Here is a 26,806-nt window from a genome sequence, read left to right on the forward strand (position 1 = left end):
ACAATATTTAGAAGTGTCTTCTTAGAAAACATTAAAAAGTGCATATAACTAGAAGCTTAAATTTAAAGAGACCATTGTACAAGATGATGTAATACCCTTTTTGGCCTTACCTGGATCTGTGACTTCACCATGGCTTGGTGTACTTGTCATTACAAAAGGCAAACTAAAATAATCTTCAGTGCACTTGTTAAAAACCTAGAAAATTTTAAAAATTAGTTTGTTAAGGTATATCTGAAGACTGGGAGTGCCAATCCCAGAACAATACTATAGTTAAGGCTCTGTTCAAAATTTATTTTCCATTCCCTGTAACATTCTCAGAAAACATGCGTGATGAAATTTCACAACCTAAATCTTACCTTAGAAATCAATTTTTCATTTTTAGAAAATACCATAGAAATCTGATATGAGTATACCTGATCTCATATGCTTTTAAAAACTGAGCATATCTGGAACTGATCAGTACTTGAATAAGAGACCCCAATGAGAAAAAAGAATATGTTGAACTTATGTATATTTATGCAACGAACAATTAAATGTGTGCAGGCCTCAACTAGTACTACTGCCTGACAGAACATGAAATAGTTCATAATCCAATTGTTTTCAGTGGGACTATTTGTCAAGTAAGGTACTATTCAGGGTGAATAAGGTTATCTGAATATGTCCCAAAATTTTATAATCCCTAGATAATTTTCTGTATTCTAAATTATCCACAATCCACAAAATTATTGCAATTTTAATTTCTCGCTGGCTGAATATCTATTTTTTTTTTCGGTCATTGTTCTCAAATTATTGTAGCTTTCTGTAAAACAGAATATTGGGGGGGGGGATGAAATTTTTCATTCTTGTTCTTAGGCCAAATATTACCATTTTTGGAAATTCTGGTAACATTATTTTTAGTTGTTTTGGAGCTATAGTTAGGCTTGGAAGGATATCATCAGTAAGCATCAATTTCAGCATACACACACAAACCAACTAAAAATATTTCCACCTATAATAATCAACATTTACAAATAGGCAAAGTAAGAAAAATGCTCCTTATTTGTTTGATTTAAGGATTTTGTATATTTCTACATGATAATAATGTTTTAATGGCTATAAATCTTTTAACTTCTTGAATTTCAAGATCTACTGTGACTAAATATTTACTAACCCTTCAGTTTCTCACAACTGCAAATTTAAATCTATAAAAATTGAAAAAAATGCTTAAAACTAAATTATTATCCATCAAAATTATTAAAAAACAAAACAAAACAGCAAATTCTGTCAAGGCTAGCTACAACCATAATTCTCCCTGCAGCTTTCAAAGTGCAACAGGTGTAACCTTCCAGATACACATACACCAAATAATGCATGGGTTTTCAACCTTTTTCTTTCTGAGGCTCTCCTCTCCTCACTCCCATGCTATACAAGTTCCTTGGCCCACTTGTGACACTGCAACAGTTTTTCAGTAGATTAATAGCGAGGGCCAGTGTTAGGGGGTAGCTAGCAGAGCAACTGCCCAGGACCTCACGCCACAGGGCCCCCCCCCCGCGAAGCTAAGTTGCTCGGGCTTCAGCTTCAGCCAGGAGCATCGGGGCTCAGGATTCAGCTTTCTCCCCTCGATTCCACTGGCCCTGCTCTCTAGTTTATTTTGGCAGAGGCCCTGAAACCTGCTCACGGCCCCATTGGGGGCCCTGGACTCCTGGTCGAGACAGGGTTGCCAACCCTCCAGGATTGTCCTGGTGTCTCCAGGAATTAAAGATAATAGTCAATTAAATTTTATGTCATGCGATGAAACCTCCAGGAACATGTCCAACCAGAATTGGCAATCCTAGATGAGAACCACTGTAATAAAAGTACTTCAATTAGGAAGGCCTAGAGCTTCAATTTAGAAATTACACTACACTATAAGACGACAATATTTCTCGACAAGATCCTTGAACTGGTCTCCAAGAACAGGACTTCGCGGAACAGCAGGAGGGTCTGTGCGGCCCTTCTGACATCGAGCTAGGAAAAGGCAGAGCCGGGTTGGAAGCGCCTTTACCGTACTGCGCTAACGATAACCCACAGCCCCGGCGTGGGGAATACAGCTGGCGAGAGACGGCCCCACGAGTCGCGGCCCCCCGCCCGGCCGCCCCGGGGTCCCCACAACACGCAGTCCCTGTCCGCAGCAGGAAGAGGAAGGGGGGCATGGAAAGGTCTCGCCTTCCGTTCGCGTCTGAATGTTCTCCGCACCGACACACAGCCGCGATCGCTGCGCCGAAAAGCCGCCGTTTCATTCGTGCCATGTTTACCTGACAGGCTCCAGCGCCCCTGGCGCTCGCCTGAGGCTTCACAGCAGACACTTGGCTGCTGCTCAGCCTGGGTGGCACGAACAGTGTAAAGGGCTTTTCTTTTTCCATTTCCCCAGGCCCAGCAGCACGAGAACCAGGCTCTCCAAAGACAGGGACCGCGCCCCACCCCTGAGCGCGGCGGTCAACGGCCGCGCGAGCCAGAGGGAGGCGAAAAAGGCGGGAAGCGCGAGCCAGCCCTGAAACCTGTGGGCCGCGCGCTGCCCGCGAGGCGCTTCGAAGGGCGCCTGCCTAGCACCAGGCGGGGGACAGCTGGCCAAAGCCGCCTTGCGGGCGGGGGAAGGAGAAAAATCAGGCCGCCTGCTGTTCCCGCGGGGACAGCGGAGAGGGCCAGGACGGGCCGCGGTGGCTGCGTGGGGAGCCCTGGCCCAGGTGCTGGGTGACGCGAGTCTGGCCCCCGGCGCGTGGAAGCTCATCAGGCTGTCAGCCGGCGGGGGACGGCTCAGGTGGGGCAGGAGAAACAGGGACGCCCCCTTCACAGCTCAGCCTTGTCTGGAAACAGACTGACCCCGAGGCTGGGGGCATCAGGGTGCTTCCCCAGGGCCGGCCTGAGAAGGGTGTAGTCTCCTGTGGCAGGAGGTGTTGAGATATAGCAGCCTCCTCTGCTCCAATATTCACTGTCTCACAGCAACTCCTCTCAGGGAAAAGGGTGCTTTGAATACCTGCCAGCCTCAAACCTTCTCCCTGAGATCTCAGGGTTACTTGGTGCAGCTCAGAAATCATCTGTCATTATCAATAATAATTCTTCAGGCAAACTTCTGCTCTTGGTAGTACTTGTGTAAACCTAATGCCTTCCATGCTATGCCAAATAGTGTCTTAGTCTCTGTATCTTCTTAATTATCTGAGTTGCACCTGTCTTAAAGACTACTGGCTTTGCACAGGTGCTATGGAGAGAGTAATTTCATCAGTGTGCTATTACTGTGATAGTGCATAAGGAGGAAAGAGCCCAGTGGATTTTTAAGGTGACATGACCAAAAACAAAAATCTAACATGTACACCTCCCCTGTTTACTTTTATCTGAACAGCAAACTTGAGTGGGACAGCACTGAAGGTGATAAACATGGAAATCTCCACCCCTGCTTGTTACAGACCTATTTTTCAAGATAGTACTACACTTTAAATTGCCTTTAAAAATAGCTCTTTTGTACTCACTTTACTGTATCTCATTTTATCAGACAAGAGAGGGAGAAGAAGAAATGGAAACTGGGGTAAGGAGGAAAAGAAGATTAAATTAGAAGGAACACTCTAATTCATGAGTGTACACCCTTCACTCGTTTTCCTTTTATCTCCATTTCCTTTTTGTCCTAATAATCTCCACTTGGTCTGTTCTGTTTCACCTGTTCCTTTCATTCCTTTAGTTTAAGGCTGTGGTGCCTTGTAAAGCTTTACATATTCTCCTCTCCTTTTAGTCAGTATAACAGAGTGTGTAGGTCGCAGTACAGTCATACTTGATGCACATAGCTTACAACTGTATGTGGTTAAAGCACTCATTTGACTCTTCCTAAATCCATACAAAATATAAGTCTCAAACTATAGCAAAAAACACTAATAGTATGTATATAGGGCAAAAATATATATAATTTCTGAAAAAAACAGGATATCTTAAACTTAAGTTTTGTATTAAAGATAAGATACTTTTGGTCTGTGTTCACTATTTGTATTATAATTCAAAAGTGATGAAAGATCCACAGGTGTGAGACAGATTGAATCAAACCATATCTAATATATGAAAGTATTCATACATGGTTTTTAATCTGCCATATGAAAATATTTTAATGACAAAATATAATAGGTGCTCATTAACATTGCCAAAATATTAGCATAACCTTGAAAACATTAGCAAAGCGAGTCAGCTGCCCCTTAAGTATCATGAAACTTTATTGAAAAAAAAGACATTCCAAAATGAAGCTAGACAAGTGTCTGGAGTAAAGAAAATGATTAGATGCAATAGCAAACTCATTGTGGGAGGAGATGCACACCAGCTGCCGGATCCTCTTTCACATTTATGATGTTTTGATTGTTTTAAAAAAAAAAAAAAAAAACAACCAAAACCACCCTACCTCTTAGTGGTGGTTTTTTTTTTTAAAATAATAATCCTGAGATAAAACTATTTGAAAGTTCATTCTGTGGTGAGAAATGTTTAATGGCTGTGTAGAAAGTTTAAAATACATAAGATTTTATTATAGTCTGCTTTATATACCCATCATATCTTTATTCCTATCTTTTTAGGAAGATAGAGGGCACTAACAGACTGAATGGGATTCTACCCACACAGTTGTGGGCAGTGCCCACTGTGTAACTGGATGTACATTTCCAATGGGTGCATGTAATTTTCTAAAACTATTAAAAAAAACTCAAAAAGTTATTCCCCTTTCTGGCTAGATTCTGTTCACCTGTGAGGTGGTACATCAGTGCAACAGCACCCCCTCTGGTCAAGCATGGCACAGCACTGGGGCTTACAGTCTAGCAGTCCTGATGCCCAGGAGTCTGAAAACATAGAATCAGAGAATATCAGGGTTGGAAGGGACTTCATGAGATCATCTAGTCCAACCCCCTGCTCAAAGCAGGGCCAATCCCCAATTTTTGCCCCACACCCCTAAATGGCCCCCTCAAAGATTGAACTCACAACCCTGGGTTTAGCAGGCCAATGCTCAAACCACTGAGCTATCCCTCCCCCCAAAACCTTTCTTCACTCACAAGTTTTTCAGTATGGGAACCCACTCCACAGGGTTCCAGCTCTGAGCCCTCAAGCTAGATAAGCAGGATCAGGATTCTTCAACGGACAGTGCTCTGAGCTCCTTCCTATCTTTCCCTGGATCTCTGCAGGCTCTCTCACCTGTTGGTCAGTTCATCCCCTCCTGAGCTGTTGTCTTGGGGAGCTCTTTAGTAGCTTGCTTGCAGAAGCTCCTTTCTCTGGCCTGCTCACTCCTCTGGCAGTCACCTCACCTTTCTGCTTCCCAGCACTTTTATCCTCCCAGCTGCTGTGAGACTGCCAATCAGCAGTGGCTAGCAATGCTTGTAATAACCCTTTGGTTGCTGGCCTAGCATGGGGTACATTCACCCCATGACAGCCTCACATAAGTAATTCTATTGATTCTGAGTAAGAGAAGGATGATTTCACTCTTCATAGTATTCTGCCTCCAACATAATCTATCATGATGCTATGTCTGATGCAGGAAAAGCATGCTGCTGGAGTCCTTGCACCCATTAAGGAAATGAGATTATATAGCCCATGCTGGAAGATGGAGCATACTCTGGAACAGCATATGCCAGCAGTAGAACATTGATCTCAATCCGTCCAGAACATGACTATTGTTGGAGAAAAGTAACATTAATTTCCACTGTATTTCCATTTTATTTTATGAAGTTGTACAACAAATGAATTTGAGTGCCTGTAATTGGGACTGGTGTCTTGAAAAAGAATCCTCAAATGCATATAGGAATCTTCTACCCCATTATAGTCATGATAAATGTAACCGAGAATTCAAACATTAATGGGGAGTCCTTATGACATTCTCCATAAAACTTGCAATATGGTTGGTAGGCAAAAATACAGAGTTAAATCCTGGTCCCACTGGAGTCAGTTGGTATTCTGGTATTGACTTCAGTGGGGACAGGATTTCACCCATAGTAGGTAAGAAAGAAGGGGGGGGGGGACCTATATTGCTGAAATTGAAAAAGTATATTGTGCTTATCTGCTTTGGAGAAACCATTCCAGAGTAATTCATGTGTAAAAATAATCCTGCCAGGGTCACATTCAGGTGACAAATAATTTATGCACTCAGCCTTCAAGATTTTAAAAGTTTTAATAACATACTTGCAGTGTCCACTTGAGCCACTGTATCCTTTTTCCTACTTTTTCTGGGGCCTTTTGGACCCACTGGATTATACATCTGTCAAATTTCCGAACATGGTTACATAATTCTTGCAAGGAAGATGTTGCACAAGTTGAACGGATCCCAGGAAATTAACTTTTTAGTCTAATGGCACGACAATATTAGAATCATAGTACCTAAGTAAGAGCACAATACAACTTTGCATGGATGATTAGATTTTTTGTTTGTTTTTAAATGAAGGATCTGCTACTGTATTTTTTCTGGGGATTCAGTTCAAACTGTGAAACTGATTTAAATCCTACTCTCCCCCCCCCTTTGTAGTAATAAAGTTTAAGATAAATTTTATATGTTTTATATTGGATCACTTCAACAGAGCATGACTTCTGCATCCAATTTTTGTTTAAAATATAGATTACTATAGATAAATACAATATTTGTTGAAGACGCTGCAGCCATATAAAATAAGTGAAAATTTTAGTATATTTTTATAAAAGTAAGATGTTTCTGAACAGTGTGCATTTCTGCAAGTTTAAAGAAAATCAGCCATGTGTGTAATAACAGTAATATAGGTAAGGTGTTCAATGCAAATCCCAGATTTCACAGAGTAAAGAGGTCAGTTTGGGGTCTTTTGTCCTCCACATTACTAGCACTTCTGAATGGTTATGATTGAGGGTCCTGAGTTCGGTAAGCCTCCCTATGAGGCGTGCAAAATGCTGTGGATCTTCTGGATGATAAATTTTTGAATATTTGTACAAAATACCTAAAAGGGGTTCTTGGAGTTTTTCCACATGTTGTTTGTTTTTTAGGAGTGGGCGATCTGCAAAACAACAATAGTATATTAATATAATTTGGGAACCAAACTTACTCACTTTATTTTCTATGAGTACTCCCATTAATTTTGGTGAAACTACTCATTTGAATGATGAGAACAGGATTTGACATAAATGAAAGGCATAAAATGAAATACAATGATTAGCAAAATTGAACTCAAGAAATATTATACATTGAGGAAAAATTATACCAAAAAAACAACCACATAATTAGTTACACACTTTTCGCTTCTTAGGACAGTGGCTTGAGCATGTTTGATTTGAAAGTGATCAGTTAACTTTTTTTTAAAGTTTTTTAAAAATTTGCACATGTAACATAATCACTCTTCATTAATCTGAAAGTTTACCTGAAAAAAATATAGTAGTTGCTACAAGTAGGGCATATTCCGTCTCAGTCACGTTAAGTTCTCCCATGCTTCTGTAGAAGTAAAATAGCGCAGTGATAAACTCCTCGGTGATACCTTCAGAAATGAAATCAAGCTATTGAAAAATCAATCCAGGAGCAAACTTGTGTTACCATTGTCAATTCATTTTCTCAAAAAAAAACTTGAGTAATTTTAAAATACTCAAACTATTTAATCTCAAAATTATTAGCAAATTTAGTAAAAGAATGATCATTCTTGAGGTATTGAGGGCTCATCTACCTGTGGTAGTTGTGGAAGTTGGACTCTCTTCACTGTGAGATATTTCCATGGAATAAATAGTACTTTTATCAAGGTCTTGAACATGACAATACACAGCATGATCAGAAAATCTTACATGACCTAGAGCAAGGGAAACAATATTAAAAGTCCACTTCTGCTTTTAATTTTACCCTATTTAAACATTGGGTTGCAAATGTTTTGCAAATGAGTCCTAGACAAGGGTGCACTATTTGTAAATCCAATACAGGGGATACACAGTACAGTTAAGTTCACATACCTCCCCACCCACCCAGTACTCTGTTGTATAAACATTCCAGAAGCTCTGCGACCTCTTTGGGGCTAATGAGAGGCAAGAAAGGATCCGTTTTATTGTTATTTGTTGGGGTCTTCTAAAAAAGTGAAGGGTAGGTGGACATCATCATCAAAGCTATTATAAAAAACACCCTTCTATGCTTGAATGACAAACCCATTTAGGTGCAGTGTCCAGAGGAGCCAGGCTTGCTGAAAAAAATAAGTCAACAAATACAAAACTGTTGTTTGAATTCACACAACTGTTAGCATTAAAAGTTACTTACTTTCACTCACTGATGATTGGCATTCATTAACTCTTTGATTATATATCTGGGCTGAACGCAAAAACATTGCTTCCACTGTTGAACCTTTTAACAATGCAATCTGGTCATCACTGGCTAAACTTTCAAATCCTGTAGGGAAGAATATTCAGTAAGACTCAAAATTAGGGGTTGCTGTTTGGCCTCAGGCTACCAATATAAGTTACCAAAAATTAGGAGAGTGATCACTTTAGATAAGCTATTACCAGCAGGAGAGTGGGGTGGGGGGAGAGAAAACCTTTTGTAGTGATAAACACCCATTTTTTCATGGTCTGTGCGTATAAAAACATCTTCTGTATTTTCCACAGTATGCATCCGATGAAGTGAGCTGTAGCTCGCTAAAGCTTATGCTCAAATAAATTGGTTAGTCTCTAAGGTGCCACAAGTACTCCTTTTCTTTTTGCAAAAATTATTAGTCTCTGGCTTTAAGAGACAGTAGGACCCGTAGTTGCATCAAAGGCAAGATATTTGCACCAAGCAGTAAAGGAGCAATCACAGCTAGCAGTGTCTTCTGGTCTTTCTAGATATTTTACATTTACATAGGAATTGACATCATGGATCAGACCAGTGATCCATCTACTCCACCATTCTGTCTCTGACAGTGGCCAATACTAGAAATTTCAGAGGAAGGTGCAAGAAACCAGTAGAGAATTTTGGAATAACCTGCCCTGCAGCCTGAGGGCTTATATTCCCATACATTTGTTATCTTGTCTGGTGTAACTGTGGATGGTTTGTTTAGCCACAGACACGTACTCCCCTCTTGGTCTCCTACAAGAGCAAGGGGACATTCAGTTAAATTGCAAGGATTTCTTAATCCTGATCAGCGCAGGTTTACTTAATGTGGTGGTGAACATTCCTGTTTTTCCACGAGTGCTACCACCAGTGAAGCTGTACTAGTGCTAGATAATTAGTGTGAAAATTCCTGCTGTAGACAAACCCAATATCTTTTGACAATGAGTTCTACAAATTAATTGTACACTGTGTAAAAAAAGTATTTCCTTTTATCGGTTTTAAATGTATCACCTTTCAACTTAATCAAATGTTTCCTTGTTTTTGTATTATACGAGAGGATGAATGGGAGTGCCTGATTTGTCTTCTCACACCATTCATTATTTTATCTCGATAGTGTACCTCTTATTTTTGACACAAAGTAACTTCACTTTTTGCTGTGACAAAGTGAAACAGAGTTCAGACAATAAGATGAACAATAGTACACTTGAGACAGCATTTCTAATTGTACATTTTTGAGAAAATATGGCTCTATTCTCACATATTGTATATTATCTGATTTTTTTAATTTGGAAAAAAGGTTGTGAATTGTACTGTTATTAAAGCTAAATGTGTGTCATACATGTTGAGTTTGCTTCTTGAAAGAAAGAACAGGGAACTGTTTCTTTGTTTTTCAGATGCTAGCGAATTAATGGCCTTCCTAATTGTCATTTGCAGGGTTGTTGTAGCTTTGTTGGTCCCAGGATACGAGAGACACAACATGGGTGAGGTAATAATTTTTAGTGGACTAACTTCTGTTGGTGGAAGGAACAAGCTTTTGAGCTTCACAGAGGTCTTCCTCAGTTCTAGGGAAGATAACCAGAGTGTCCCTAATTATTAACATTTGCAAGTAAAATTAATCAGTTGAATAGTTTCTGAACTGTATATCTTTTCTTAGAGTATGCATGCCACATAAATAAATGTCCTTTTAGAGTAAGGCTAAATTATACTGCTTGTGGTGAAGAGTTTGTTAAATTATTTTACAAAGTTACCTGGGAGTCTCTTCGTGAAATCCACTAGTACTTGCACATGAACAACTGCTGTCTCTGAGAGCCTCAGAAAACTCTCCTCAGGGTTTGCAGTTTCCTGCAGCTGAATAAAAGAAAGAAAGATTATGAACATTTGGTATTGCCAAAATACACTAATAGTATATTAATTTTTAATATTCTAGCAATTAATATCTTTGTATTGTGGCCTGTGCATTCTGAACACGTACAAACTTCTTTGCTTCCTCTAGGGGAATTGTATATTTTTGATGGGCTGCAACAATGTGATCAATAAGTTGATGTTCCACTGGAGTAAGTTCCATCCTCCCTTGGATCTTTAAAAAAAAAAAAAAAAATCAGATAAATGACAATACATGTGTGTTAAAGTAAAAATAATGTGTAACAATGAAAAGATACATTTTAAATAGGTAAAATCTCCCACTTTTCCAGATCTAGTTGTGGATGAAACATGCTTGCTGTTTACTCCCTCATCTTCCACCTTGATGCTACAAAGGAAAGTGCTCTTCTGCTTGAAATTCTTTCGGAGTCGTTTTGATTTACACTGGACTTCAGTCAGCAAACCTGTAAGATATATAATTCTAGATCAAAGTACTTGTTAAAGTTCAAATACCTGTACTGTTCAAAACAAGCCCTTGTGTTATTATGCAGACTTTATAAGTCTGGCATCTCGGTAGCTTATCACCTATATGGAAAGCAGCTTCCTACCTATGAATGTTCTCAGCTAACAGGTAGTTCCAGGTTCTGCCTATGATGGTGGCAACATAATGAGTTTTGTCAGTCAATTCCTATCAATAGCCTAGATGTGGGCAGGGGCCAAACAGTCTGACGTCACATTCTCTTAACCTAGACTCTGTACCATATGAACATAAGGGTTTCTCATGAAGAATGAGCATGGGCAAAATTTCTTTTTTCTCTTTGTTGTAACATGAAAGAATATTAAACACGCTTATGGAGATCAGTCACAGTTCACCACCTTTAGCTATCTCTTGTTGGCAATTTCATAGACCCTTCTGTGATTCAGTTAAGATGCCTGACACAGCAATTCTAGATCATAAGTAAGTCTGCATCACTTTAGAGAGGATATTTCCCAAATACTGATGGCCAATATGGGTGGAAAGAGGAATACCACATATTCTCTGAACCTAGGAGAGGACCCTCCAAAGTTAAAACTTCCTAAAGCAAAAAAATAAAGAAACTGGCTTTGAAAAATAGTATGCCAGAGAATTTGTTGCAGTTGTAAGGAGCAGTGGAGCACTTACATTCTGCCAACATTCCCACAGCCTTACACTTCTTCAGGCGACACTCCTGACACTTCCTCCGCATGTACATGTCCATTTCACAGTGGCCACCATTCTTGCATCTGTATATTGCATTTTTGGTAATACTACGTCGAAAGAATCCTAGAAACAAGATATTTTGGATGATGGGAAGGAATCTAAGAAATCTTTGTAATTCCACTCTCAATTATTTAAAGAGTTAGTGTATGATGTTTCTACAATGAAAGGATCAGATGGTTAGATATTAGACTGATGACATTTTAATTCTCATTGATTACGTTTGTTGCTGTTTTATGCCTAATATTAACCAGTGCTTGACCAAGGTAACTCCCTTTCTAGTGACAGGCACCTTACCAATAAAAAGAGGATCTATTAAGAGAGGCAGGAAATCAGCATACACCCCCTCCCCCCATTTTTAAGTAATGGCTCAAACCATATTCCAAGTAGGAGGTCTGACCAACACTAACACTTGACACTGTAGTTCCAAGAAAACTGAAATGAGCAAAATAATATAGGCCTGTTAGAGGCTGAGAACACAGCAAAGGCAACATGTTTAGCGACTTGGAAGAGGGGTGAACACTGAGGTGGCAAAGTTTGCAGATGATACAAAATTACTCAAGATTGTTAGAATCATAGAATATCAGGGTTGGAAGGGACCTCAGGTCGTCATCTAGTCCAAACTGCTGCTCGAAGCAGGACCAATCCCCAACTAAATCATCCCAGCCAGGGCTTTGTCAAGCCTGACCTTAAAAACCTCTAAGGAAGGAGATTCCGCCACCTCCCTAGGTAACCCATTCCAGTGCTTCACCACCAAAGCAGACTTCAAAGAGTTAAAAAAGGGATCTCACAAAACTGGATGATTGAGGAACAAAATGGCAGATTAAGTTCAGTGTTAAAAAGTGCAGAGTAATGCACATTGGAAATCATAATCCCAACTACACATACAAAATAGGGTCTAAATTAGCTGTTATCACTCAAGAAAGACATCTTGGAATCATTGTGGATAATTCTCTGAAAACATCCACTCTGTGTGCACAGCAGTCAAATAAGCTAATAGAATGGTAGTAGGAACCACTAGGAAAAGTATAGATAATAAGACAGAAAATATCATAATGCCACTGTATAAATCCATGGTACATGCACATCTTGAATGCTATGTGCAGTTCTGATTGCCCGTGATGGGGTGTACTCCCCACTCCAGCCTTGAAAGAGTTGAATTAGGCCAGGTAGGCCCAATCAGTTAAGATGCAACTGTGTGGAGGCTGCCAATGAGAAGGAAGCTGTGAGGGAACCGGCAGGAGGCCAGCAACAGTGTGGGAGGCAGCAGGGAGGAAGCCTACAGTCTCTCTCCCTGAAGCAAGGAGAAGGAAGGGGAGATAGAAACCCCTGAGAAAAGGTTTATCTAGTAGGCTTAACAGAGAGGAGAAGGCTGATGAAAGAGAAACTGAAAGAAGCATGGTAGGAAGTAGTCCAGGGAAGTCCAGACCTTAACTGCTCACTATAGGGCACTGAACTGGAATCCAGATTAGAGGGCAAGCCTGGGTTCCCCTACCATTTACTGCAGAGTGGTATTGCTAGGGGGCAGTGAATGGAAAACTGTCTGAGTCACTGCAGCAATGATATAGTCAGGGAAGTGGGCATAAGGACTGCCTGACACTGCTTGTGAAGGGGGACGTTGACAGACCCCCGGAAGGGGAAATCACAGTGTATCCTAGTCACAAAGCAGCCATACTGCGACTCAGTGAACAGGAGAAGAGCTGCAACAGTGAAATAGAAGAAAGGGGGTGATTCCCAAAATTGCCAGTAGGGGATGCCACCCGGTGATGAGTAGACCACCCTGTGACACTTCCCCCTCTCAAAAAAGATACATTAGAATCAGAGAAAGTACAGAGAAGGGCAACAGCAGTGATTAGGGGTATGGAACAACTGCCATCTGAGAAGAGATTAAAATGACTGGGGACTGTTTAGTTTAGAAAAGAGGTGACTAAGGTGAGATATGATAGGGGTCTATAAAATCATGAATGGTGTGGAGAAAAATGAATAAGGACGTGTTTTTTATCCCTTCACATAACACATGAACAAGAGGTCACCCAATGAAATTAATAGGTAGCAAGTTTAAAACAAAAATAAGGAAGTATTTCTTAACACAATTCACAGTCAACCTGTAGAGCTTGTTGCCAGGGAATTTTGCGAAAGCCAAAAGCATAACTGGGTTAAAAAAAGAATTAGCTACGTTCATGGAGGATAGGTCCATCACTGGCTATTAGCCAAGATGGTCAGGGATGCAGCCCCATGCTCTTGGTGTCCCAAAACCTCTGACTGCCAGAAGCTGCAACTGGATGATGGGGGAGGGATCCCTCGATAGATGCCTTGTTCTGTCCATTCCCTCTGAAGCATCTGGCACTGGCCACTGTCGAAGGACAGTATACCAGGCTAGACAGATCATTGGTCTGACCCAATATCACCATTCTTATGTTCTTATGAGTGCCACACACCACTTTGTAGGGATCGCTTTGGCCATTGTCAGAGCTGTATTATCTGGTTCCTGAGAAATGAGTTGGTTTCCATGAAAAAGGAACTTTGATAAATGCAAAAATTGCAGTGATCCTCAGGGATCCAAGCCCAGCAGAGAGAGAAAAAACACAGTAATACATAGGCATTATGAGCCAAAGTCACCACCAGCATACGCAGACACAACTTTACTGAAGTCAGCTAGGCCCGAGAGCGATGTGTAGCACTGTGTGAAATCAGTTTTCACCTCACATAATGTTTACTATGAAAATAGATATTAATTAAATTCCACAAAAATGTGAAACTGGGACCAATATTATAATGTATTATCTGTTTCTGATAGCTTCCACAATGCGCTAGGCACTTTTCAAATGCAAAAGAGGGCACGGTCCTTGCCCTGAACAACTTAGAAGCTAAAAGACAAGCAGGCAGATAAAAGATAGAGGAAGAGGAGTAATATGGATGAAATGGTCAAGGGGGTAGTTATCCATTGCAACATATTGCTTGAATAATATTAGCTTTGTGTGTGTGTTGTATGATAGAGTTCCAGAATTTTCCCAACCTATAGTTCTCACAGCAGCAATAGATCTTGAGGACAGATTTTAATGTAGTGAGGGTAGTGGTCAAAGACTTCTGTATGCAGTGGGAGCAGCAGGGAGGGAGAAGGGTGGAGATTTTTTTTGACATACCTGACAAATGAGTGGATGTCTGGCATCATTGGTGGAACAGAGGAGATGGGGCAGCATGTAAAGAGACAAGGGTAGATAAGTACAGAGGAGTTGAGTTATGTAGATACTTGAAAGCAAGGACAAGAAGAGGAGTCTGATGTAGCAGAGAAGGAGCAGTCAGTAGTGGGATTCAAAGGAGAGGATCCCATAAGTTATTCCACTCTTCATCTAGACTTCAGCTGTCCTCCAAAATGTCAGTTGAAAATTAACATAAATATGTTAATTTAAAATTGCACATGTGGAATTTCAGCACGCTGCACTGATTAATATGGGGCAGTTTTCTTTCAAGTCACAAAATAAAAGTATTTCTCCTTTACCTTTACAGCCTTCACAAGTGAGCGCGTTGTAGTGGTATCCTGAGGCTTTGTCCCCACATACAACACAGAGCTCTTCCTGACCCTTCATTCGCAAGGAGGAATGACTTAGTCTTGGCCTTTTTAGTCCATGATATCCATCATCATCATTATTATGGGCAACCATGCAGGAGGGCTGGTTTAATTCACAATTACTGATTATGTACTGCCCATCACTGTACTGAGAATCCAGGCTGTATGTGTTGTATTGTGACTGGGAAGGTTGTGACTGTAACACTGGAGGAAACTGAACAGTTGAATACTGGCAGTAAGGAGTAGCCTGAAAGTCTGAGTCTTGCAGCTGATAATTGATGTGCTCTGGCAAAACATCTAGATAATGAAAAAAATGAGAATGAAACAAAGGTTGTGGAAGAATTTGTGACTTCATTTACCTGAAAATATTAAATTATTTTTATAATGTGTCAATATTAAGATAAATTTTCAGAAGGGTAGCTTCACTTTTGCACCTAAAAATTGGTGCCTGCAATTTTTCTTAGTAAATTCTTTTCATGTGTTTGGTCAGTGTCATATTGTGGGCTACTGGAATCCTGTAGATTAGTAATTTAATTTTCCATAGATAGTTAAATTGCAGGCAATTCAGGTAGTGAGAGTTTGGTGTACTCAGACTTATGCCTGCAGTTCATTAATGATGACTAAGGTTGAGCTCCAGAAAAGAGACCCGGTGTCAGTCCAGCAGAAAATTTACCCCGAAATAAACAAACATTTTAAGTAGGGAAACATTTTTGTTTTGTATTAAAAACACATTCCAGGTACACTATATGAAAATGAAAAAAGGATTAACAAGCAGAGAAGGACATTTCAGAAATTCCAAAGGGTGACATATTTTACCATCACATATACATCTCAAAGCTGATATTCAATAGACCACAAATGCCAGAACATGTTTTATTTAATATTTCTCTGTGTAACCCAGATTTCATATAGTCATACTTGCATTTTCAGTAATATGTTTGTACAGTGTTGTGACAGGAGTTGTTTTTAGTTATTTATCATGCTTGCAGTTGATTTAAATATGAAACAAAATGTACAAGAATCACAGAAATGTAAGGCTGGAAGGAACCTTGAGAAGCTATGAAGTCCAGCCCTCTGTGCTGTGGCAGGTCAAAGTAAAGCTGGACCATCCCTGACAGGTGTTTGTCCAACATGTTTTTAAAACCTCCAATGATGGGGATTCTACAACCTCCCTTGGAAGCTCATTCCAGTGTTTAACTACCTGTATAATTAGAAAGCCCTTAACATATATGAAGGCTTATCAGGTGCCCACTCTGTCTTCTTTTCTCAAAACTAAACATTCCCAGTTTTTTAACCCTTCCCAGCACAGTCACCTGCAAATTTTATAAGTATACCCTCCACTCCAATATCCAAGTCATTAACAAAAATATTGAATAGTACTGAAGCTATTACTGCCCCTGCAGGACCCCACTAGATACGCCCCCCCCCCCAGTCTGACAGCGAACCATTGATAACTGCTCCTGGCGTACATTTGTGCACCCATCTTATAATAATTTCATGTAGACCACATTTCCCTAATTTGTTCATGATGGTCACATGAGACCATGTCAAAAGTTTTACTAAAATCAAGATATATCACATCTATTGCTTCCCCCTTATCCACTGGGTTAGGAACCCCATCAAAGAAGGTTTGGCATGATTTGTTCTTGACAACTCCATGCTGACTATTCCTTATCCTATTATCTTCCAGATGCTTACAAATTGATTGTTTAATAATTTGTTCCAATATTTTCCAGGTATGAAAGTTAGGCTGATTAGTTTATAATTCCTCATGTCCTCCTTGTTCCCCATTTTAAAGAGAGATACTATATTTGCCTTTCTCCAGTCTTCTGGGACTTCACCTGCCCTCCAGGAGTTCTCAGAGATAATTGTTAATGGTTCTCAAAAAGAAAAGGAGTACTTGTGGCACCTTAGAGACTAACAAATTTATTTGAGCATAAGCTTTCCTGAGCTACAGCTCACTTCATCGGATGCATTCAGTGGAAAATACAGTGGGGAGATTTATATACATAGAGAACATGAAACAATGGGTGTTACCATACACACTGTAAGGAGAGTGATCACTTAAGGTGAGCTATTACCAGCAGGAGAGCGGGGTGGGGGGGACGGACCTTTTGTAGTGATAATCAAGGTGGGCCATTTCCAGCAGTTGACAAGAACGTCTGAGGAACAGTGGGCGGGGGGGGAATTAACAAGGGGAAATAGTTTCACTTTGTGTAATGACCCATCCACTCCCAGTCTCGATTCAAGCCTAAGTTAATTGTATCCAGTTTGCAAATTAATTCCAATTCAGCAGTCTCTCGTTGGAGTCTGTTTTTGAAGTTTTTTTGTTGAAGAATTGCAACTTTTAGGTCTGTAATCGAGTGACCAAAGAGATTGAAGTGTTCTCCGACTGGTTTTTGACTGTTATAATTCTTGATGTCTGATTTGTGTCCATTTATTCTTTTACGTAGAGACTGTCCAGTTTGACCAATGTACATGGCATCATAGGGCCTAATCACATCAGCCACACTATCAGAGGCTCGTTCACCTGCACATCTACCAATGTGATATATGCCATCATGTGCCAGCAATGCCCCTCTGCCATGTACATTGGTCAAACTGGACAGTCTCTACATAAAAGAATAAATGGATACAAATCAGACATCAAGAATTATGACAGTCAAAAACCAGTCGGAGAACACTTCAATCTGTTTGGTCACTCGATTACAGACCTAAAAGTGGCAATTCTTCAACAAAAAAAAACTTCAAAAACAGACTCCAACGAGAGACTGCTGAATTGGAATTAATTTGCAAACTGGATACAATTAACTTAGGCTTGAATCGAGACTGGGAGTGGATGGGTCATTACACAAAGTAAAACTATTTCCCCTTGTTAATTCCCCCCCACCCCCCCGCCCACTGTTCCTCAGACGTTCTTGTCAACTGCTGGAAATGGCCCACCTTGATTATCACTACAAAAGGTCCCCCCCCACCCCGCTCTCCTGCTGGTAATAGCTCACCTTAAGTGATCACTCTCCTTACAGTGTGTATGGTAACACCCATTGTTTCATGTTCTCTATGTATATAAATCTCCCCACTGTATTTTCCACTGAATGCATCCGATGAAGTGAGCTGTAGCTCAGGAAAGCTTATGCTCAAATAAATTTGTTAGTCTCTAAGGTGCCACAAGTACTCCTTTTCTTTTTGTGAATACAGACTAACACGGCTGCTACTCTGAAACCTGTTAATGGTTCTGAGATTGCTTCAGCTGGTTCCTTAACTACCCTAGGATGAATTCCATCAGGCCCTGCTGACTTGAATGCATCTAGTTTATCTAAATATTCTTTAACCTGTTCTTTTCTTTTGTTAAGAATGTGTGCATATTTCAGTACATTATGTATCATGTTTCAGTCTACTTTTCAGGCCTGATCCAAAGAACACTGAAGTATCTTGAAAGACTTTTTGCCTTCAGTGGGCTTTTGATCAGGACTTTAGTGTTCACTCATCCTGAGCCAGATACTAACTTCAATTACATAGTCACATTGGAGCGGGAGCAATAGTCATAGGGCCTTTACAGTATGTCTGGAATAGTTTAATGATACATAGACTTTTAACCTTTGTGTACCAGAGGATGACAAAAACTGCTCCATGCAACCCTGGGATAAAACTGATGGTCAGCATATCACACTGAATGCACAGATTTTTGTATCTGAATTATTTTAATGAATTTTGAATCTCTCTCACTGGATATTTCAGATTCCAAGACCAGGAGGGACCACTGTGGTCATCTAGTCTGACCTGTACAACAAAGGCCCTGGAGCTTCCCCAAAATAATTCCTAAATTCCATCTCTTTTAGAAAAACATTGAATCTTGATTTTAAAATGTACAGTGATGGAAAATCCACAGTGACCCTTGGTAAATTGTTCCAGTGGTTAATTACCCTCACCGTTAAAAATTATACCTTATTTCCAGTCTGAATTTGTCTAAGTTCAACTTCCAGCCATTGGAACATGTTATACCTGTCTCTGCTAGGTTGACTAGTCCATTATCAAATATTTGTTCCCAAGGTAAGTACTTATAGACTGTAATCAAGACACCCCTTAACCTTCTCTTTGTTAAGATCAGCAGATTAAGCTCGTTGAGTGTGTCGCTATAAGGCATGTTTTCTAATCCTTTAATCATTCTCATGGCTCTTCTCTGAACCCTCTCCAGTTTATCAACATCCTTCTTGAACTGTGGGCACCAGAACTGGACACGCTATTCCAGTAGGCGGTCACACCAGTGCCAAACACAAAAGTAAAATAAGCTCCCCTCTTTATGCACTCAAAGATCACATTAGCCCTTTTGGCCAGAGCATCACTTTGGGTGCTCATATTCAACAATTATCCACTACGACCCCCAAATCTTTTTCAGTCACTGATTCCCTGGATAGAGTCCCACATGACATCCTGTAAGTATGGCCTACATTCTTTGCTCCTAGATGTTACATTTAGCAGTATTACACCACATTGTTTTCTTGCACCCAGTTTACCAAGCAATCTAGACTGTGACATGTCCTCTTAGTTATTTACCACTCCCACCAATTTTTGTATCATCTCATACTGTATCAGTGATGACTTTACCTTTTCTTTGAAGTCATTAATAAAAATGTTAAATAGCATAGGGCCAAGAACTGATCCCTGTGGGAACTTACTAGAAACATACTTGCTTGATGATCATTCCCCATTTGAATGTATAAGTGCCAAGATCTTCAAGGTAGGCACCTTTTGTAATAATAAACCAAAAGAAAAGAGTAACTGCTGCGGACAATCTTTCCGAGTTTTCATAATACTTTCATTTTGCTTTACTCACCATAATATTGAATGGGTTCAGCAAGACAGTACCCATCAGATACAGTTACAAAGGTATTTGCCATACTCTGCTGCAGCTCCAACTGTTTCATTCACTTTGGTGTATGATGGGCTTTTAAGAAGAAAATCTGAGGAAGTAGAACATTGCCTGTTACTTCAAAAGTCAAGACTCGGCCTTTCATTAGAAAGAAGACAAACATTACTTCAGAAAGAATTGTGGGAGGCAGGTTCAACAGCCCTGAACAAAAAGAAACCTCTCCAGAAAATGAGGCCATTTGCAAATTATGAGAGAAATTCAGATAGGCAGAAAGTCACTGTGAGTCTACATTTCAGACTGTGTTGGTGCTAATGAACAGGGTTGAGGATTCATTTATAAGTCTTCTCATGTTGTTGATTTTACTCTAAACTATGTTCCCATCCCAAATAATTAGAGGAGGATTAATATTCCCCAACACTAATCTCATAGTAGCAGTGGAGTTGCTCTGAAGCCACTACTGCAGCCTAAAGTCTGGCGCTAAATGATTGTCTGCCGTTGCTTTCACGGAGGGAGGGAGGGCCTGGCTACATGTACCCAGAACCACCCACGACAATGTTTTTGCCCCATTAAGCATTGGGATCTCAACCCAGAATTCCAATGGGTGGCAGAGACTGCGGGAACTGTGGGATAGCTACCCACAGTGCAACGCTCCGGAAGTCGATGCTAGCCTCGGTACTGTGGAAGCACTCCGCCGAGTTAATGCACTTAATGCACTTAGAGCATTTTGTGTAGGGACACACACAATCGACTATATAAAAACGATTTCTAAAAAAACAACTTCTATAAATTCGACCTAATTTCATAGTGTAGACCTATCCTTAGTGTCCTTCTCTTCCCTCCACAGTGGCGAAGGATTAGGGGAACTGCATTGATTAAAGGTACCAGTCGATTTGACTTCTCCAGAAGAGATCAGGCTCCAAAGGGGGCCTCACCACTAAAATATTAATGGTCTCTCCTTTAGCAAACAGGAGGGATGACAAAGATGAAGGAGGCAAATAAGCATATGGAAAAAATAAAAAGTGCATGATAGGAGTGAGTTCAGAGGGTCAAAGAGATGAAAAGTACCAGTCTGATAGCCTTGGACTCAGAAGTTCTGTGCATGTCCCCAGAGCAAGTACAGGATGGGCAGTGACAGAGCAAATTTCTGGCCAGCACTATCCCCAACCAATATGCTTCAACTCAGCTCTGGAGGAACCATCTGTTCCTCCAGAGGAACCTTAAGATTAACACCTACTGAACTGGGCTGAAAATACTGTAATTATACCACATTTCTGACTATTGAAATCATCACAGTAAAGCTATTTTAAGTAATATTTAGAAGTTTTTAAAGTTGATTAATAATCATAATTTTCTCTCTAAGTACTGAACAGTTGAACTTATGGAAAAGAGGCGACTAGTCGGGGGGATATGATAGAGGTCTATAAAATCATGAGTGGTATAGAGAAAGTAAATAAGGAAGTGTTATTTACTCCTTCTCATAATACAAGAACAAGGGGCCACTAAATGAAATTAATAGGTAGCAGGTTTAAAACAAACACAAGAAAGTTTTTTCACGTAATGCACTGTCAACCTCTGGAACTCCTTGCCAGAGCATGTTGTGAAGGCCAATACTATAATGGGGTTCAAAAGGAAGCTAGATATAGTCATGGAAGATAGGTCCATCAATAGGTATTAGCCAGGATAGGCCGGAATGGTGTCCCTAGCCTCTCTTTGCCAGAAGCTGGGATTGGGTGACAGGGCATGGATCACTTGATGATAACCTGTCTGTTCATTCCCTTTGGGGCACCTGCCATTGGCCACTGGCAGAGGACAGGATACTGGGCTTGATGGACCTTTGGTCTGACCCAGGATAGCCATTCTTATGATAAGTAAGGCACCTTACTTCACCGGAGGAGGGATAAAAGGAATGCCTGGTAAAAAAAAAAAAAATTAAAATTGTCTAAAACATTTCTAAAATAGACTATGTAAAATATGTAGTGTGTACAAAACATATGCTGTAATTGAAAACTTGTATGAAATGCTGAAATGTGCTACAGAAAAAGAATATAGTATATACTCACACTGTGGATACATCTGTATTTGAGCTGGGAGATGTGATTCCCAGCTCACATAGAGGTACTCAAACTAGCTTTGCCTCAGACACATCCCCAAGCTGAAATGTAGATGAACCCTAAGGGAGATGCACCCAATATTTTACATTTCCACTAGAACTTTTATCCCAAAGAAATTCACAGTTGATACACAAAATGACTGAACTGCAGCCACCAAGCACATAGTATGCTCCACAGTGGTTTGGGGAGGATACTAGGTTAAACTCTTACGGTATGTCTACATTGCAGCTTAGAGCACTCCTCCCAGCCTAGGGAGACAGACACTAACTTTGCTGTAACTAGCACATTAAAACCATCAGTGTAGACATTGCAGCCTGGGCAGCAGCATGGCCTAGCCACCTAAGCTTGGATCCACGGGGTTGGGCAGGCTTGTACTCAGGTGGGTAGCCTATGCTGCAACATCCATGCTGCTATTTTTAATGCTCTAGCTTGCGTGAAGCTAGCATGTGCCTACCCAAACTTGTAGGCACGCTTTCTTCTGCGGTGTAGACATATCCATACTCAAAGAAAATGATGGTGTCATGGGATCTGTAATGACTCCTGCAGAGCAGATAAGAGCTTGGATCTTAAGGGCTCACCTGAAAGATGGTCACAGCAGGCTACATGGAATAGTTTACTGTACCTGAGAAGATGATTTTATGACATCAGGGAATCTGAACTGAAGCCAATTCTTAAGGTATATACACCTCCCCTCCCAAAATACACATTAAAACCCTCCCCCAACATAGACATATCCATGGAATAGAAAACTTTCCCCTCATGTCACCAGCACAAGGAGAAAAGGTGCTGTGAGGCTGGAATGCTGCCATTTTGTTATCTCTGCTAGTAAATATTTGTTTGAAAGAGAAGTGACTCAGTGAATCATGGTGGGGCCCCTTATCAATCAGATCAATTTGGCATGGACAAAGTCTAAATTTTTTCCTTTGGTAAATATGCTTTTTTTTAAACTGATGGAAGTATGTGTTTCCAACATCCTTTTGATGGTTGTTCTATGTGAAAGTATTCCAAAGTAAAATAAAGTTACACTGATTGAGTCTGTAAAAAAAGTAAATTGTGTTTACAAAACCCACATTCACATCTGTAATGTGTCTAAATTGATCCTGATGTAATGAACCAGTCTTTATTCAGGCGAAGCTTCCACTGATTTAAATGAGTGTTGCTTGAGAAAGGATTTCAGGATTGGGCTCTTTGTGATGGTCTTTCAAGATCATGGAGAAACAAAAGTTAAATTATGCTCTATATTTCATCCAAAAAATAACATAATATTAAGGTTGCATAGCAAAGCTCTCCAAAGTTAGGAAATGCCAAAGTTAAGATTGAACATTCAACTTTAATTCTATCATCTTGTGTTTTATGCATTTCAGTATGGGGCTAGTTCCACAAGAGGAGATAGGTGCCAACATTTAGGCACCATGGGGATCCTCAAAATTCTTGCTCTGCTGCTACCATCTAACCCTGGAGGCTCCTTAAGTGCCTACATATCTATATTTCCACTGTTAAATTCCCAAGTCACTGAATTTTCTGCCAGCGAGCATACCCACAGCTGCTTCAGTCTAAGCATACCATGCCTATCTCACACTTCAGCCCCAGTGGGATACTCAAATTAGGCATTTCCTGTCTATCTACCCTGCGGGATGCAACGCAGTATGCGTAATCACAGCATGCCTAACCCCACATAAAACAGCCAGGCTGGGGGAGGAGATGGTAGCCTCCCTTATAATCTTTAGCCAAGTGATTAAGGAACTCACCCAGGCTGTGGGAGACCCAGACTCATTTCCCTCCTCTGCCTGATGTGGAGAAGGGATTTAAACTTGGGGTGTTCCTCTAGTTAGCTGAGTGCCCCAACCACTGGACTATAGAGTCAGTCTGACATGCTCTCTGACCCAGTACATATTTAATTATGTATACAAAGTGGTATGACTTTAACAGGGGAAACCAAGAGAGAGACACTCAGCTAGTGGTTTGGGCACTCTCCTGACAAGTGGAAGACCCAAGTTCATATTAATTCTCCATAGCAGGTAGATGGGGGAATTGAACCTGGATTTCCCACCAGCTCGTTGTGGGTCCTAACTACTGGGCTAAAGATTATAAGAGGACTACTGCTGCTACCGCCTCCTGCCCCCAACATTTCATGTAAAAAACAACAACTTAGGTGCCTAACTCCAGAAGAAGATTCACAGCAGAGAATCCCAGCAGAGGTAGGCGCCTAGCTCCTTGCAAGGTAGCTGTCTCTAATCTCTTAGACTTTACGAGGTCTGCAGGGACTGAACCAAGAACTCTTTGGAAGTATTTCCTCACCCCACATGTTTACGTGCAGTATTCCTTTCACATACTCTCAGTTAGGCATCCATACATACAGAACACAGCCTTCCTTAGTTGCCTATGCGGAACTTAGCAAAAAAAAATGCAATTGCTCAGCATGCAATTTTCAAAGTATCATAACTTGATCAAATCATAACCAGATTTCACCAGAACACTCAAAACCTCTTCTCCTCAATGACAGCTGTTTCTCTGACAAATTTTAATGTTTTATCCCAAACAGAAGAGTTACCACCATTTTTTTTTATAATGGAAAAAGATTACACACACACTTCTCTTATTTGACCATTACTTACACTTTAAAAAGAAAAGACAAAAAAAAAAAATCTTTGCACAGAGACGAAGCTGGGGAATTTTAACCTAAAAAGTAAGTTTCTGAAAGTTGCAACTGAAAACAGGGTGATAGACTGGGAACTGTGATGCACCCCTTAATTAGAGCAATTACTATCATATCAGTTATCTAAGATCTCAATTAGTGCCACACTTAGGGCCCAACACTTTAGCCCTTAGTTAGGCTGCCTTAAGATGAGTTTTTCCTGGATAGGGATACACGTTACGCCCTGCTCATTTTTTACTGTTTCTGATCTTATTCCTGCTAAGCCTTTTGTATGGAAAGTCTTTTTTCCTAGTTTTTAGGAAGCATATAAAAGAAATAAAATGTCCTTTTCACAATGACTTAGGGTAAATTTTTCAGAAGTGCCTAATTGATTGACAAACATTAAAGTCAATGGCACTTAGGAGCCTAAGGCACATCTGAAAAATCATACGGTTTTGCTTTTCTAACCTTATTTTTGATAGTATTAAATCTCCAGCAGGTGACAAAATGTAAACTGGAACATCTACTGAAACAGTAGGTTAGCCATCCACTGTAAATCTTGCATGTCGTACAAAGGTTCAGGAATATTCAGCTATTAATCCTAATCAAAGGATTCATCACTCATCTTCAGTTTATCAAAAGTTAAAGGAAAGTGATGTTTTAATGTATAAAAAGTAAAGTATGAACTCATGACACAAAACCATCTGAGTCACTTACCAGAAGTCACGTATACAAACTAAAGACATACTGTGCATCTGTTTTCATGTTATTAATGGCAGAAGATGCTATGTTGTTTTTCATAATTTTATTACCATGTGGAACATATTTCTTTAAGGAGACCCTCCAGGGAGCTCTTCAAAATGTCTGAATTGACAGTACATTAACATCTATCGTAAATATTTTGACAGTTGTGTCAAAACGGAAATTTCTTGTTCCAAAGGAATTTCAGGAACTTGGGCTGAAGGTCTTTTAGATTTATTTAGTGCACCCCATATCCTGGGAAAGAAAGCATGAATGAACAACCGCATGAATTAGGCAGTGGATTTCAATCTCAGTTTTAATCCCAGCTTTGTTTGGTCTCCAGAGAGGGAGTTGTACTTTCTGAAGTTCTGAAAATTAAACCAAGAATTGACAGGAAGTTACCAGCCACTCTCACTGGCTACTATATTCTGACATCCCAGGTAGTATATTTGGCTGCATTCAAAAGGCAATCCTCTAACCACCTCTGTGATTAAACTAAGAGTGGATTCATTTTGCAAAGAAAGCTAATAGAATCAGATAACATAGTGCTGCATAAATCAGGCCTTTTAATAATATGAGCTCTTGTGGGGATTTTTGTTTTTTTAATATGTGAAGAATCCCAAATTAAACTGCTCTCTGAGGAAAGCTTCACACCCCCCCCCCCATAAATAGTATTTACTCTGTTTATCGGTCTGTATGGTGCCTTTTTGGGGACTTTCTGTAACCGGGATTGCTTTATCCATTGATGGATAGTTTTGTATGTGACGATTTTGTAATCTCTGCTACTTATCTTTTAAATAATGGCTGTGTGTCTAATTATTTAAAAGGAATAATTTAAATAAATTGGAAAAATAAAGGGAGGCAGGTCCTTTATCACCGTACAGCTTTGATGTCTGCGTGTCTGGTTTGTGGAGAATGGGTAACATTGAAATGGATCCACCACTAAAAAAAAAAAAGTTAGTTTAAAAGGACATCAAAAATTACATTTAATTTATTTTTACACAGTTCACAGACACATTTGTGCCTCAGACACCAGATTTACCACCAAATCTAATCCTGAATGTTGCACAGAATCCTTGGGGCTCAGAAGCTGCCATTGCATAATTACGTGACTAAAATACTACTATTTATATTGCACTGAATTTTGCACTTCCTTGTTATCGTCAGGAGGGGAAAATGCATCTCTTGAATGGCCAGTATATTGTAGGTCACCAAAGCAGTTTACATATGTATAATACTCCTGAAACAAAACGATTGGCAGTAAAGAACACCTTATTTTAAAGGTATACATTTTTCTATTGTTCCTTGATCAGCATTTCAAAAATCAGATGACGAAAGTGTTCTAAACTGCAAATATCTTAATAGCGCACAGTTAATTTGTGTGTAGACTGATACTGTAAAACCCCCAAGCTTTTAGAGAACTAAATAAAATACTTACATACAGTAGTTCTGGAGAGAATGCCCTCTCTTCCTAGAGTGGGTCTGTGAGGATGCAGCAGTTACTTCAACTTTCTGATTTCC

General features: G+C 40.1%; 2 protein-coding genes across 2 annotated transcripts in view; both read right to left on the reverse strand.

Moving 5' to 3' along the window:
* The window catches only part of SYCP1 (synaptonemal complex protein 1), a 69,962-nt gene extending 67,525 nt beyond the window's left edge, over window positions 1–2,437 (reverse strand). The window contains exons 1-2 of the mRNA XM_074936011.1: window positions 2,274–2,437; window positions 111–195 (exon numbers count right to left, since the gene is read on the reverse strand). Of these exons, the coding sequence (XP_074792112.1) occupies window positions 111–195; window positions 2,274–2,381 (193 nt within the window). The 5' untranslated portion in view covers window positions 2,382–2,437. The remainder of the gene's footprint in view (window positions 1–110; window positions 196–2,273) is intronic.
* A 3,548-nt stretch (window positions 2,438–5,985) lies between these two features.
* LOC141975525 (bile acid receptor-like) lies at window positions 5,986–26,806 on the reverse strand. The gene is made up of 11 exons (XM_074935956.1): window positions 26,724–26,806; window positions 19,763–19,889; window positions 14,860–15,225; window positions 11,286–11,426; window positions 10,448–10,587; window positions 10,236–10,340; window positions 10,012–10,111; window positions 8,216–8,344; window positions 7,641–7,760; window positions 7,344–7,457; window positions 5,986–6,983 (listed from the first exon to the last, which is right to left on the reverse strand). Exons 2-11 carry the CDS (start codon window positions 19,851–19,853, stop codon window positions 6,745–6,747), a joined length of 1,545 nt encoding a protein of 514 aa, XP_074792057.1. The 5' UTR covers window positions 19,854–19,889; window positions 26,724–26,806; the 3' UTR covers window positions 5,986–6,744.

The sequence above is a fragment of the Natator depressus genome, chromosome 21 (genome assembly GCF_965152275.1).
Source record: "Natator depressus isolate rNatDep1 chromosome 21, rNatDep2.hap1, whole genome shotgun sequence".
Taxonomy (NCBI): domain Eukaryota; kingdom Metazoa; phylum Chordata; order Testudines; family Cheloniidae; genus Natator; species Natator depressus.